Source organism: Ascaphus truei, chromosome 22 (assembly GCF_040206685.1).
Source record: "Ascaphus truei isolate aAscTru1 chromosome 22, aAscTru1.hap1, whole genome shotgun sequence".
NCBI lineage: Eukaryota > Metazoa > Chordata > Amphibia > Anura > Ascaphidae > Ascaphus > Ascaphus truei.
The window spans coordinates 16,840,266-16,854,225 of record NC_134504.1 but is presented as its reverse complement, the minus strand read 5'-3'; the positions used below and the strand labels follow the sequence as shown (position 1 = coordinate 16,854,225).

General features: G+C 45.0%; 1 protein-coding gene across 2 annotated transcripts in view; it reads left to right on the top strand.

Annotated features, from left to right (window-relative positions):
• The first annotated feature begins 346 nt into the window (after positions 1 to 346).
• Positions 347 to 13,960, top strand: part of SOX9 (SRY-box transcription factor 9) — a 33,663-nt gene continuing 20,049 nt past the window's right edge. The window contains exon 1 of one of the 2 annotated variants that reach the window (XM_075580092.1): positions 347 to 540. In XM_075580092.1, coding sequence (XP_075436207.1) covers positions 362 to 540 — 179 coding nt within the window. In that variant the 5' untranslated portion in view covers positions 347 to 361. The remainder of the gene's footprint in view (positions 541 to 13,960) is intronic. The other variant, XM_075580091.1, reaches the window with a different exon arrangement.

Sequence of the window (13,960 nt, the reverse complement as noted above, 5' to 3'; positions counted from 1 at the left end):
CTTCGCAAGCCCATGGAACAAAGGCCACTGCAAACGTGAGCACAGCATGGCAGAGACCTCCTGCAGTGAAGGGTTAGTGGCAGAGGTTGCATTTTCTGCTGAAGACCCTCGTTGCTCCGTTTCCCCCCCAGCTAAAAAATAAAAAAAAAAAGCCTAAAATAATAAAGCCTTTTACGAGGAACGCCAACACGACTCTGGGATATCAAAGACGAGGCAGATCCATGCTTTTGTTTCTATGCTGGGCTATAGCGGAGGTTAACAATACCTGCATTCAGGGTTTGCCAAGGCAGTACAAAGCGCTTGCCATGCTAGCGCAGATAAGAGTAGGCAGGCAAAATGACTTTCAACAATATTTTGCTTCATGTTAACTATATATGAGCAGAGTGCAGTAAATGGGAGCCCAGAAGCAGCCAGTGTGAGAGCGATCCCCACGCCATGGAACGCTCGTCCGGGACGTCCTATCCGGAGGCCTTCTCGGCAGGACAGCCTTCCCAAAAAGAGCATCTCTGCCGGACCGCCGGGAACCTGTAAATGTACATGGTATGTTTCCATTCACTGCTTTGCTGCCGGGTTTTTATATAGGGTCGCGATAGGTCCGTGGCATAACCCCTCCATTTTTCTTTATAACTGTTGCATGCTGGTTGTTGGGTGACTTTAAATCGGGGGGTGTCAAACTCAGTCCTCAAGGGCCACCAACATGCCAGGTTTGATGGGCATCCCTGCTTCAGCACAGGTGCAGTCAAAGGTTGAGCCATTGATTGAGCCACCTGTGCTGAAGCAGGGATATCCATAAAACCTGGCCTGTTGGTGGCCCTTGAGGACTGAGTTTGACGCCCCTTATTTAAATGGTTAATGCACGTTCTCTCCCACACACGCCTCGGCAATCCTGCGTTTTCAGCTACAACAACATGAATTTTCATTGTGCTTAAAATGTTCTGGTCTGAGTCAGCTTTGAAGCAGTGTCATTTCTCTTTAGCCTCTCTGCCTGCATGATGCTATAGACATGTTAAATGAACCTGGGATTACTCTGCGGGTAGGAATTCTCCTGTGCAGCCAGTTTGCTGGGACATATGCATGTTCCTTGTTTTAAAGGCAGTTCCAACGGGTCTGATCAGCTTCATATTCTCGTGTATTTGTTACATCTGGTAAACGTTCCCAAGGCGTATTTTGCGCAGTACCTTTGCACAACGGTCCCCAGCACCCCAAGTGTGAGAGAAAGCAGCCGCGCTCCCAGACCTCCGCTCTGCACTCTGCTGCGCAATATCTTTGTGATGCAATTGTGTGGCTTTTTGTGAGGTTAACTCTTGAAGCGCCGTGTTTGTCTAGCTGACCTGCCGATACATCTCAACACAGTCCCACTCTGCTATTTGGGGTTAACCCTGGGGCGGGCAACTCCTGTCCTCAACGGTCGCCAACAGGTCAGGCTTTTTCAGGATATCCCTGCTTCAGCACAGGTGGTGCCGTCGAAGACTGAGCCAACTGGGCTGAAGCAGGGCTATCCTTGAAACCTGACCTGTTGGTGACCGTTGTGGACCGGAGTTGCCCAACTCTGGGTTAACCCCTTTGCTGCCTATTATACGCTTTTATGTGTACGGCGGCAACATATTCCGTGGTGCAGTACAATGGGGACGGAGGACAATAACATTGGGTGACAAAAGAGTACATATAACGGAGACATTGGGAAGGAGATCCCTGCCCCAACCACGGGGCTTACAATCTAGAAGGAGGGGAGTGAAGGCACAAGGAAAGCTGCGTGAAGTGTCTGCGCTACTGGTATCAGAGGGGTTAATATTACAGATGTGGTGACCTTCCAGAGTGAAAGCGCTCAGCCGCTCATCGCCTTATTCTATGGGGCGGGTAACTCTGCCGGTGTTTCGCTTAATCTTCTCCTGGTGTTGGTGCTATGAGTCGGCGCTCGTCGTACTATTGTAACGGCTGTGAAAACAGCGCAGTTATCTGTAGCACTCGCTCGCACACTCAAAGATACTCACACGTGCATATTTACACTCACAGACACACATACTCACACCCATATTTACACTCACAGATGTACTCAGAGACTCACTCACAAACTCACACACACAGACTCACACTTACAAACTCACCCACGTGAACTCACACACCTGGACTCTCAATCACACTCAGATACACAGACTCACTCACAGACTCTCACTCACATGTGCACACTCAAAGTCCGATACACACACTCGCTCACAGACACACTCACAGACATACCTGCAGACTCACACTCACTCACTGACTTGCAAAAACACTACAATTCCCAAAGGGCAGCTGCTAGTAAGAAGAAGGAGCGGCTCAGCGAGTAAAGACGCTGACTCTGATAACAGTTACACTGAGTGTACATCAGGGGAACCTGGTTCAATTCCCGGTGTCAGCTCATTGTGATCTCGGGCAAGTCACTTTATCTCCCTGTGCCTCAGGCACCAAAAATATAGATTGTAAGCTCCACGGGACAGGGACTGTGCCTGCAAAATGTCTCTGTAAAGCGCTGTGTAAAACTAGCAGCGCTATACAAGAACATGCTATTATTATTATAGTCCTCCATAGGGGTTGCTGTATATGAGGTTTTTCAGACCTCACAGGTCTCTTCTTCAGATATTCTACATGCGGTAAGTAGTCAGAGTATGATTGTAGTAACAGGTATGGAAGAGTAACACAGCGTTTTTATTCACAGACCCACAGTATCACTACCACGCATTCATTTGAAATAGAAAGGCCTTTATTTCACAAATCGGGATTTGAATCGGGCTCCCCTGCTCCAGAGTCAGCGCTATTACTCACCGAGCCGCTGACAGTGTACGCAGCACTGTACAGAGGCACGAGCCCCTTCTCAAGAGCTTACAGTCTAATGCCTGAAGCACGGGGTGTTGGAGTCACAAGGAGAGCTGACCCCTGAATTGGAACCCACCTCAAAGATAGCGACATTGACACCAAGGGCCCACTTCAGGCGCTCACTACTACTCAGCTTTGCTGTTTGGCTTGAGAGGTTAATAACCCTGTTTGTGTTGAAGTGTCACTTTTTGCCTAACCGTGAATCTGCTCACTTAGGCAGTGAAGCGGTTAAGGGGCTCTCAACGTGCCGGCGGGTGCGTCGCCGGAGGGGGAAGGGGGGGGGGGGGCCCTGGCAGCCAAGCGGTTAAGCAGGAGCCTACCTATTTAAAGCGGGTCCAGAGATTAAGAACCTTAAAACCCGGGAAGCCAGCGGTTTCCGTATCCTCAGCCCGGGCTTCCTGACCGTCAGCCCACCAGGGGGAAGCCGCACGCATACCCTCTTCTGCCCACGGGAGGATATGGCTGATAAAGCCGAAACATTTCCAGGGTGATAAAGCTGTCAGCTTGTAAGCTGTGAGCCCCACGTCCCACGTCAAAATCCTACTCAGGAACTGACCCACCCGGCCAGAGCGTGTTTCCAATCTATCCCCACCTGAAACCAAATCCGGCTACGTATAGGTAAATATATAGGGTCAGGGAAGAGCTTCCCCATACCTGATTTACCAAAGGAAAACCCAACGCCATCAACCGTTTGGCCACCATCGGGACGCTCATCATGAGTGTTATTTGTGCAGCAAAATGATGACAGCAGCAAATGCCGCAATGTGTTCGCCGCGTTGTTAAATAGACGTAAATAAACTCTTTCTATTCCTCCACATCGGCACTCCTGCACTCTTACGCCGCGCTTGTAGTGCCGGCGACGCGACGGTCAGGCGACAGACGCTGGAAAATCAAACAGAGATGACTTCCAGCGATCGCGACCAATCCGTCGCTCCGTCGCGCCGCGCTTACTATAAACGCACGCGACGGCGGCAATGCATTTGTCTTGCCGCGACGTCGCTGTCGCCGGCACTATAAGCGCAGCCCAAATTCGATATTTCTACCAAAAACTGCCGAGCTGCAAAGCGATCCGGTGACGTCATCGAAGCGACGTCGCCGCGCTACATGTGAAGATGCCTAAGAGATATGTGACGCTACTGCTTACGTCGCGCTTGGTATGTGCACTCGTATTGGTCTGTTTTATTTTTCAGGCGGCACGCCATTTTTGGTATAATCCCGGCTTTATAATAATCCATAATCCCGCCGCCTTTAATATGTATTGATGTAGGGATCGCCATGGTAGTTGCAAACGCAGATAAACTCCATGAAAGGGTCCCCTGCACAGTATCGGTGATACCGTTCGCTGCCGACCGGTGGGCCGCAAAAGATGGTGGCCGTAGCTTTACCAACCCCCGAACGTCCTGTCATGATTGGCGGGTTGAATCGTGATATTGTTAATTGGTCATTTATCTTTATATAAAGAAAAGCAAACGAGAAGCAAAAGGGGACGGATCTCTTTAAGCCCAATGAGTATACCCGCTATAGTGGGTGCACTCCCCAAAAATGGGGTAAACGGCAAAAAAATGTTTCCAGGGAGCTACCAAAGACAGACAATGCTACCTATCTACCCCATACAGGCTCTCCAGGGTCTGCAGTTATAGGAATGATCTTGAAATGATATTAAAACATCATTAATGGCCAACGTTTTAGCGGCTAAGTAACCTTCTTCATGGTGTTGTCTTCCTTTGTTTCCTAAGCCTGATGAAGGCCACCCGCCCAGCTGAAACGTTGGCTCCTGCTTTGTTCCACATTTAATTTAGCTTGCCAATACAGTTCAGACTCCTAAAAGCTGCCACCTCTCCCCATTTCCTGCCAGGCGCCGCAGTCTTCCCCTTAATTCCAGCATTCGGGGAGAATCGAAAACTGCCTAAATCCCCCGCCTACTTTGAATTATTTTTCCTCTAATTATAATTATTTTCACAATATAACAGCAGACGCGCGGCAGATGTCACCAGCTCGCGTGCGCCACCCGCGCCTCTCTGTCTCCAGCACGGACTGATAATGTGGCTTTTTTTTACTCCTGAAAAATAACCTAATCCCATCATTTCCTCGCAGCGCAGAGTAGGACATTACGCTTCTGCGAATCATCCGCGGGATTTTTGCCGTTGCCCATTGATCTCCAAGCGGCAATGTTCCCTTTCCTGGCAGCGACTCGGTGTGTAACTAAGTATGATAAAGGGGGGGGGTCAGTTTAACCCAGGGGTTCTCAACTACAGACCCCTCCCCCCCTCCACCCAACAGGTCAGGTTTTCAGCATGTCCCTGCTTCAGCACAGGTGGCTCAATCAGTCCCTGCTTCAGCACAGGTGGCTCAATCAGCGGCTCAGACTGAGCCACTGATTGAGCCACCTGTGCTGAAGCAGGGATATCCCAAAAACCTGACCTGTTGGTGGCCCTGGAGGACTGCAGTTGAGAACTCCTGGTTTAACCCACTTCAGTATCAGATGGGCCAGCTCCTGTACGCGCGGCTTTGCACAGAAAGGGTGTAAGCGATGTGCTTTATCTACAGGGTATTTCTCTGGTCGGTTGCTCTGTGTCTGTTAAATAAGCGAAAATCGTGTTTATTATGCAGTCGCATAGAAAGGTGAAGTTTTAAAATAAATAAAGGCTATGTAAATAACCCCCCCCCCCCCCCCCCCCCCCCGCCCGCCCTTAGCAAACCATAGTGATCCAGGAGCAGTCTTCTATATTTTTCAAATAAATCATAGTTTCAAATTAACCTGAGCCTGGCAGATAAGATTTCCAAGTGATTCAGGGCTGGGGGGGGGGGGGGGGTTAGGGGGGGGTAGGATCAGTGAGGGAGTCTGAGTATTACCAAAACAAACATTTTTACAAGTTCCAGAAGTCACAATCCCCACCTCACGTCCCCCATCTCTCTGACTCCGGGGGCTGGAGGCCAGAGAAAAACCTAAGAACTTTGGGGTGTGCGCAGGAATGGGGGAGGAGGGGGGTGTGTGCGCAGGAATGGGGAGGGTGTGTGTGCGCAGGAATGGGGGAGGGGGTGTGTGCGCAGGAATGGGGGAGGGGGGGTGTGTGCGCAGGAATGGGGAGGGTGTGTGTGCGCAGGAATGGGGGTGTGTGCGCAGGAATGGGGGAGGGGGGGTGTGCGCAGGAATGGGGAGGGTGTGTGTGTGCAGGAATGGGGGGGTGTGCGCAGGAATGGGGGAGGGGGGTGTGTGCGCAGGAATGGGGAGGGTGTGTGTGTGCATGAATGGGGGGGGGGTACGACTTGACCAGTTTAGAATGTGAGCAAAAGGATGCAGAATTCTTACAGAAAAATGGGGGGGCTTATGGGGTCTCTGGCTGGCAGAACTGGGCCAAAAGTATTTCAACAGATTTATCAGAGAATACAGTGCCATAGGACACAGTGTTTTTTTTGTTGTAAGGTTTTTGTTATGCATTATATGTTGGAGGGTTTTTGTTATATATTTTGTAGGGTTTGTGTTATAGATATTGCAAAGGTTTTTTGCTGTATAACAAAAAACTCTGCAATATATAACAAAACCCTACAACATATATATGAAAAACCCCACAACATATATATGTTGTAGGGTTTTTGTGTGTATAATACAGGAGTTTTTGTTCTATATGTTGTAGGGTTTTGTTATATATATTACAGGAGGTTTTGTTGTATATGTTGTAGGGTTTTTTGTTATATATATATTACAGGTTTTTTTTTTATATATGTTGTAGGGTTTTTGTTAAATACAGAGTGTGTGTGTATATATATATATACACACTCTGTATCTAACAAAAACCCTACAACATATATATAAAAATATATATAAATATATTTGATTTGTTTTATATACATATTTTGTTATATATGTTGCAGGCTTTTTTCTTTTCCCAGTCTTGCCGCCGGGAGATTTTGATACATGGGGCTTTTTTCTATGAAGTTCAAAAGCTCCAATTTGACGCTAGCACACGAAAAAACCCCAGGGACTTCAACAGAGTTTTCCGTGCATTAGCGCTGGATCGGAACTATTGCTGTTCATAGAATAAAACCGTAGACTCCTATAAGTCTACAAAATGTGCCTCTGGAATGGTCCATCCTTATATAGCATTACACCACAGCACTGTACACACTACAACGACCCCCCGCCCTTACGAGTTTGGAACTGATCCATTAGCTGGCTCAAGATGGCGTAGAGTCAGGTCCTCCGAGTAAACCAGTGCCTCCCACCACAAAGGTCAGCAACTCAGACACACTACTTTTTCCTCCACCAGAGATATTACAACCCAATTAACCATTAAAAAAAAAAAAAAAACCCCACCAGGTTTCTTAAAATGAAAGACTTATTGATCCATGTGTAAAAGTTATTACGAGGAGCACCTACATGAAGCATTGCACATGTCTCCAGATTGGGTGAGCTAGCAGCAGCACAGGGTCACTTAGTCATTCAGTCAGCTAATGACATGTATTTATTTTTCATTGGTTTAGCGGTTTATATAGATCAGGGGTCTCAAACTCAGTCCTCAAGGACCCCAACAGGCCAGGTGTGATGGATACCCCTCCTGCAGCACAGGGTGGCTCAATCAGCGGCTCAGTTGAAGCAGGGACTGATTGAGCCACCTGTGCTGAAGCAGGGACTGATTGAGCCACCCTGTGCTGAAGCAGGGACTGACTGAGCCACCTGTGCTAAAGCAGGGACTGATTGAGCCACCTGTGCTGAAATAGGGACTGATTGAGCCACCCTGTGCTGAAGCAGGGACTGATTGAGCCACCTGTGCTGAAGTAGGGACTGATTGAGCCACCCTGTGCTGAAGCAGGGACTGATTGAGCCACCTGTGCTAAAGCAGGGGCTGAACGAGCTACCTGTGCTGAAGCAGGGACTGATTGAGCCACCTGGCCTGTTGGGGGGGGGGGCTTGAGGACTGAGTTTGAGACCCCTGATTTAAATGCTAAGGTTTGTTCCTTAAAAGCGCCAGTAAAGGATGTTACATATTCACAAATAACCCCAGGGTGTCCTATGCATCGATTTACAAGCTGTCCGGGCATCGAAAGGGTGAAAGATGAATAAGCAATGTTTCCCCCTGACTTCGGTACTGTCCTCTGAAGTGGGACTTGCGATTCGATTTACCAAATAATTCGAGTGCCGGCTTTTCTGGTGCAAAACAGAATCCCATCAAATATAGGATTTTTTATTTTTTTTCAAATTGATTAAGTCTGGTGAAGTTTGTTTTGCCCCAGAACTGCACCCCTGTTGCTCTGATACGTTACCCCCAGTAAGAGGTCCAGCGCGGTGTATAATGTCACTCCTGCATACTTTTTTCCTAAGTACTAACCTTTGCAACCCAGGATTTTTGGACGCAAGCAAAACTCCATTTTTTCCCCATGTTTGGCGGCCCACAGAAATGGCTGCCCTGGGCCTCCAAACGTCAATGGCAATGTGCCTAAAAAAACAAACTGTGCTCCAAAAAAAACCGGCAAAAAATGCGTCCAAATCCCCCGTCGCATTTAACTTGGCGTAAACCTGTGTTATTAGCGTCAGCGCAGAATGAAGGTGCTGTGTATCAACAGATATTGCGTTCGAAAGGTCACCTAAATGTATTCTTTTCACCGTTACGACTATTATAAATAATATTACACTAATCATTCTTATTTACTAACACTGGTTATAAACAAAAAATACACATTTAAATTGTATTCATCAGGTATTCCACACAACTGCAAACAGTGTGTCATCTGCGAGGTCTTCGTACGCACAACGCACATTTTATGAAGCTCTGCACTGTTTAGCACAAAAAAAACTCATTATTTATTTATTTATAAAATCTGTTACCAGGAAGTAATACATTGAGAGTTACCTCTCGTTTTCAAGCATGTCCTGGGACATCTGATCTTAGTGCATAGATCCCCCTAATCTCCAGTCTGCAAAACGCAGCCCGTAGCGGGCGTCCCGGAGAGCCCTTGCGTTGTGCTGCTGTGGCCATCTTTATATAAGCCTCTTTTGTACTCCAGACATCTGAAACCTATTAAGGGAACACAGGTAGCTGAGACGCACTCACGTGCTGAGCACATTACACCCTCCAACTACATTTCCACAACTTTACTTCTCCAAATAAACAATTATGTTCCCTGTACATTAGCAGGGGCTTTGCACAAACAGGTAGAGGGAATGTGAGTTTTCTTTGAAACCCAAACTGTTCAGCCCCTCTGCTGGTGCCGGGACGGGATCGAAGCTGTTTTTTTGGGAAGTCTAGCTGGTCAGTTTTAGATTACGCAGACACATCCATTTATTTTTCTGCGGAGAGATAGGAAGCGCCATTTACTATTTCAGTCTGGCAGATTCATGTTCCTCTAATTACTCTATTCCTGAGCCCCCCGTGCTGAGACTCAATATCCAAGTGTAAGCTTTTTGAGATAGGGACTCATTTGTTATTTTATACTTTAAAGGAGCAATCCCAGCAATATCCTATATATGTGTGGGTTTTTTTTTTTTAATAAATCAGTTCTGTAGTATTAGATGATACTACATTATTTTTATTTTAGTCTTAATGCCATTTTTAACGAGTTTTCATATACTGAGCATCCTTTGATTTCTATAGCAGGTTTTAGCCCACCTCCCCAGCAGTGTAAGATCCTGGTTGTAATCATTTGTTGCCAATGTTCCCAGCAGTTTGAGCTGCAAACTGTAACAATAGACAATGTTACCTTAGTAATATAAGAATACATTGTAGCTGCTGAGTTACACTGACTGAAGGATTGATTGAACCTAAAAGGTAGCAATATAGTGAAACCTGGGGAAGCAGGATGTTTGCTGATCGATCACGGGAGAAGCAATCGATCGGCAGCTTAGGTATTTACTTTTCCATAAAGGTAATCAAAGGCTGCGGATATTAAAATATATATATTTTATTTTTAAAGTGCCACTTGAATTATATGTCCTTGTCCCCCCTATATTGTATCTGCTAATAAAAAGTCTGTGTCTGGAGACAAGCAGAGGCGCTGGGGTTTCTAACAAGCTCTTCGCACCATATTTCCATATATAGCATTTCACTTTTTCATCAGTTGATGTCTGTGTCAAATTAAACTTGTTTTCAAGTGTTCTCTCGCCTCCCGGAAGAGTTCTTTCAGCAGGTAACGTCCTCCAACACGATACATGAAATTGTGTTCCTGTGTAAGGGCGCCACGAAACTGCCCCACTCACCCCTCGTCCGGCGGGTTCAATTCCAAAAAATATATAAAAACAACGTTTGACTTTTATCGAGTTTGAAGCTACTTGCGGGGGGTTTACGCAGGGGTGGGCAATTCCAGTCCTCAAGGGCCCCCAACAGGTCAGGTCTTCAGGATATCCCAGCTTCAGCACAGGTGGCTCAATCTTCGACTGAGCCTCTGATTGAGCCACCTGTGCTGAAGCAGGGACTGACTGAGCCAGCTGTGCTGAAGCAGGGACTGATTGAGCCACCTGTGCTGAAGTAGGGACTGATTGAGGCACCTGTGCTGAAGCAGGGATATCCTGAAAATCTGACCTGTTGGTGAGGCTTGAGGAGTGGAGTTGAGCACTGCTGGGTTAAGGTACAATTTGTATATTGGAGTTGCGATATTGGGGAACGGCAGAACCATACAGTATGTATAGCTTTATTTATATAACACCCACAGTGATCTCAGCGCTTTACAAGAGAGACAACACAGTGCAGGGAATTCTAATACAATAAGTGCAACAAATAAGATCAGGCAATAAGAAAGGAAATCCCTGCCCCGGAGAGCTTACAATCTAAGTGGTATAGTGAGGTATCTCACGCGTTACACAATTGCTTTCCAGCTGACTATGGGTTTAATAGCTTGAAATATCTTCAGCTGGAAAAGTCCAGTGGAGGGAGAGGGGGTCCCGTGGAGGGAGGGGGGGTCCAGTGGAGGGAGAGGGGGTCCCGTGGAGGGAGGGGGGGTCCAGTGGAGGGAGAGGGGGTCCCGTGGAGGGAGGGGGGGGGGACCACGTGATTACAAATAGGACAGAAATATAAAAAAGTGTGAGATCGGGGGACAGAAAAAGGCAATTTGTGTAAATGTTCTGATGGGATCAGCAGGGGCATCGTACCTCAAATCCATTAACCCTTCAGTGCCAGGGGAGTCATCCATGCCTCGCTTTGTATCTGGTAGCAAAGGACTTTAATGTCAATATTGGTAAGGGATGTGATTTGAAAATTTACATTTAAATGCCTGGCACTTTTTACCCCTTTGAAAGCATTGAGGGATTTCAGCTGTATGGAAACCTGAAACATTTCTACCTCACTGAGCTCATAGCTGTATGTATGTATGCATGTATCTATGTATGTACAGTATGTATGCATGCATGTATCTATGTATGTACAGTATGTATGCATGCATGTATCTATGTATGTACAGTATGTATGCATGCATGTATCTATGTATGTACAGTATGTATGCATGCATGTATCTATGTATGTACAGTATGTATGTATGTATGCATGTATCTATGTATGTACAGTATGTATGCATGCATGTATCTATGTATGTACAGTATGTATGCATGCATGTATGTATGCATGTATCTATGTATGTACAGTATGTATGCATGCATGTATGTATGCATGTATCTATGTATGTACAGTATGTATGCATGCATCTATGTATGTACAGTATGTATGCATGCATGTACAGTATGTATGCGTGTATCTATTTATGTACAGTGTGTATGCATGTATCTATGTATGTACAGTATGTATGCATGTATGTATGCATGTATGTATATATGTATGTATGCATGTATGTATGTACAGTATGTATGTACCGTATGTATGTATGAATGTACAGTATGTATGTATGCATGTATTCATGTATGTATGTATGTATGTATGTATGTATGTATGTATGTATGTACAGTATGTATGTATGTATCTATGTATGTACAGTATGTATGCATGTATCTATGTATGTACAGTATGTATGTATCTATGTATGTACAGTATGTATGCATGTATCTATGTATGTACAGTATGTATGCATGTATGTATGTATGCATGTATCTATGTATGTACAGTATGTATGCATGCATGTATGTATGTATGTACAGTATGTATGTATGTACAGTATGTATGCATGTACAGTATGTATGCATGTATGTATGTACAGTATGTATGCATGTATGTTTGTATGGATGTATGAATGGATGGATATATGTACAGTATGTATGTATGTTTGTATGCATGGATGGATGTATATATGTATATATGTATGTATGCATGTATGTACAGTATGTATGTATGTTTGTATGCATATATGTATGTATGTATGTATGTATGCATATATGTATGTATGTATGTATGCATGCATGGATGTATGTATATATGTAGCTATATACTGTAATGTAGCAGCGAACACTGGGAGATATTCTGAAAGGGCCGCATCGGTTCAAATGTTGTATGAAAAGTGTGAAAAAACGGCACGGGGAATTGAATCCATCACATTATCCTCCGGTCGTCACTTAACCCCTTCTCAACCTCCTCCTGGAGACCTTCCAGAACTGATACATACGGGGCACAGTTGATGCAAAGTACCTTGAGACATTGACAGTTACAAGAGGAAAATTACTCAGACGGGTGACCAACTCCAGTCCTCAAAGGCCACCAACAGGTCAGGGTTTCATGATATCCCTGCTTCAGCATAGGTGGCTCATTCAGCGGCTCAATCGAAGACGGATTGAGCCACCTGTGCTGAAGCAGGGACTGATTGAGCCACCTGTGCTGAAGCAGGGACTGATTGAGCCACCTGTGCTGAAGCAGGGACTGATTGAGCCAGTTACTGCTGCGAAGCGCTATGTACATTAATGGTGCTATTTAAATAAAGCCATACATACATACCTGTGCTGAAGCCGGGGTATATTGAAAACCTGACCTGTTGGTGGCCCTTGAGGACGGGAGCTGGCCGCCCCTGCTGTAACGGCATCAGTTTAACACTTTCACCGCCAGAGGGGCCAATGCATTGTATTAACGACGAATTGACATAATCCATATCCCTTCATTCTTTTCTCCAACAACATTATTTTTGTATCCGTTTTGTTTATCATATTTCCCATACAAATTAGAAATGTTGGCAGAACAAATTTGGATTAGCACATACAAGTTTTCCATATTCCGCCTTCACCAAGAATTGAATTAAAAACGCTGTCCTGATATTTCTAATCTTTGTTTTTTTTTTGTTTTTTTGCACAATCTTTCTTTTTTGGGTTCCTTTGTATAATATTTTTGTAAGCCACATAAATATTTGCGTTGCAACCATTACCCAGCATTACAACCCTCCAGCTGATTTTAGGGAATGACGTTTAAAAAAAAAACACATTTATAAAATTAATCTCAATGATTTGCTAAAAAAATCAAAACGACAAAAATATTGTAAACCACAACAAGCACTTTACAGATCTCCATTTTAATACCTCCTTTAGCATTTAATAAGTTGCAAGGGAGGGGAGTTAATATGTTAATAAATAAGATACAAATGTTACTTTATTAAAATACAGATATGGTTTCTATGCAAGGGCACATGGACAGTAACTCATTCTGTGCTGTACAAGCTTGCAGATTTCATTCAGACATTCATATTACCAGTGTGTAAGCAGGGAGGTTTTATCTGCATTTGCTGCCCACAATGTATAGGTTCTTGCTTATTTATTTAGTAACAGTGTATATACCTAGCATAATATTCAGTGTGAAATGGTCACAGTCATTGGAAGTTAGAATCAGGGTCAGTGTAACAGATATTTATTGTGTGGAGTTATTATGCTTTGTACTCATTGAAGAAATACACAGGGGAGACTGAGGCAAAACCTCTCCCCCCCCCCACCCCCCCCCCCCAAAAAATACATGCAGATCAATGGGGGGAGCTGTGAATATTTTGTATACAAAATATATTAATTCCATCTTTTGTAATGTCCTGCAGAAGCAATGCAAAACCGGAAATCTGTGTATGAAACAGAAAATGCATGTGTTTTACTAAACTTTACTAAATCCATCCTATATTCTGCTGTGTAAGTTGTATAAAGGCAGAATATAATGCAGACATGAAGGCATGTATGTATCAATCCTAAATATCTTCAAATACACACCTG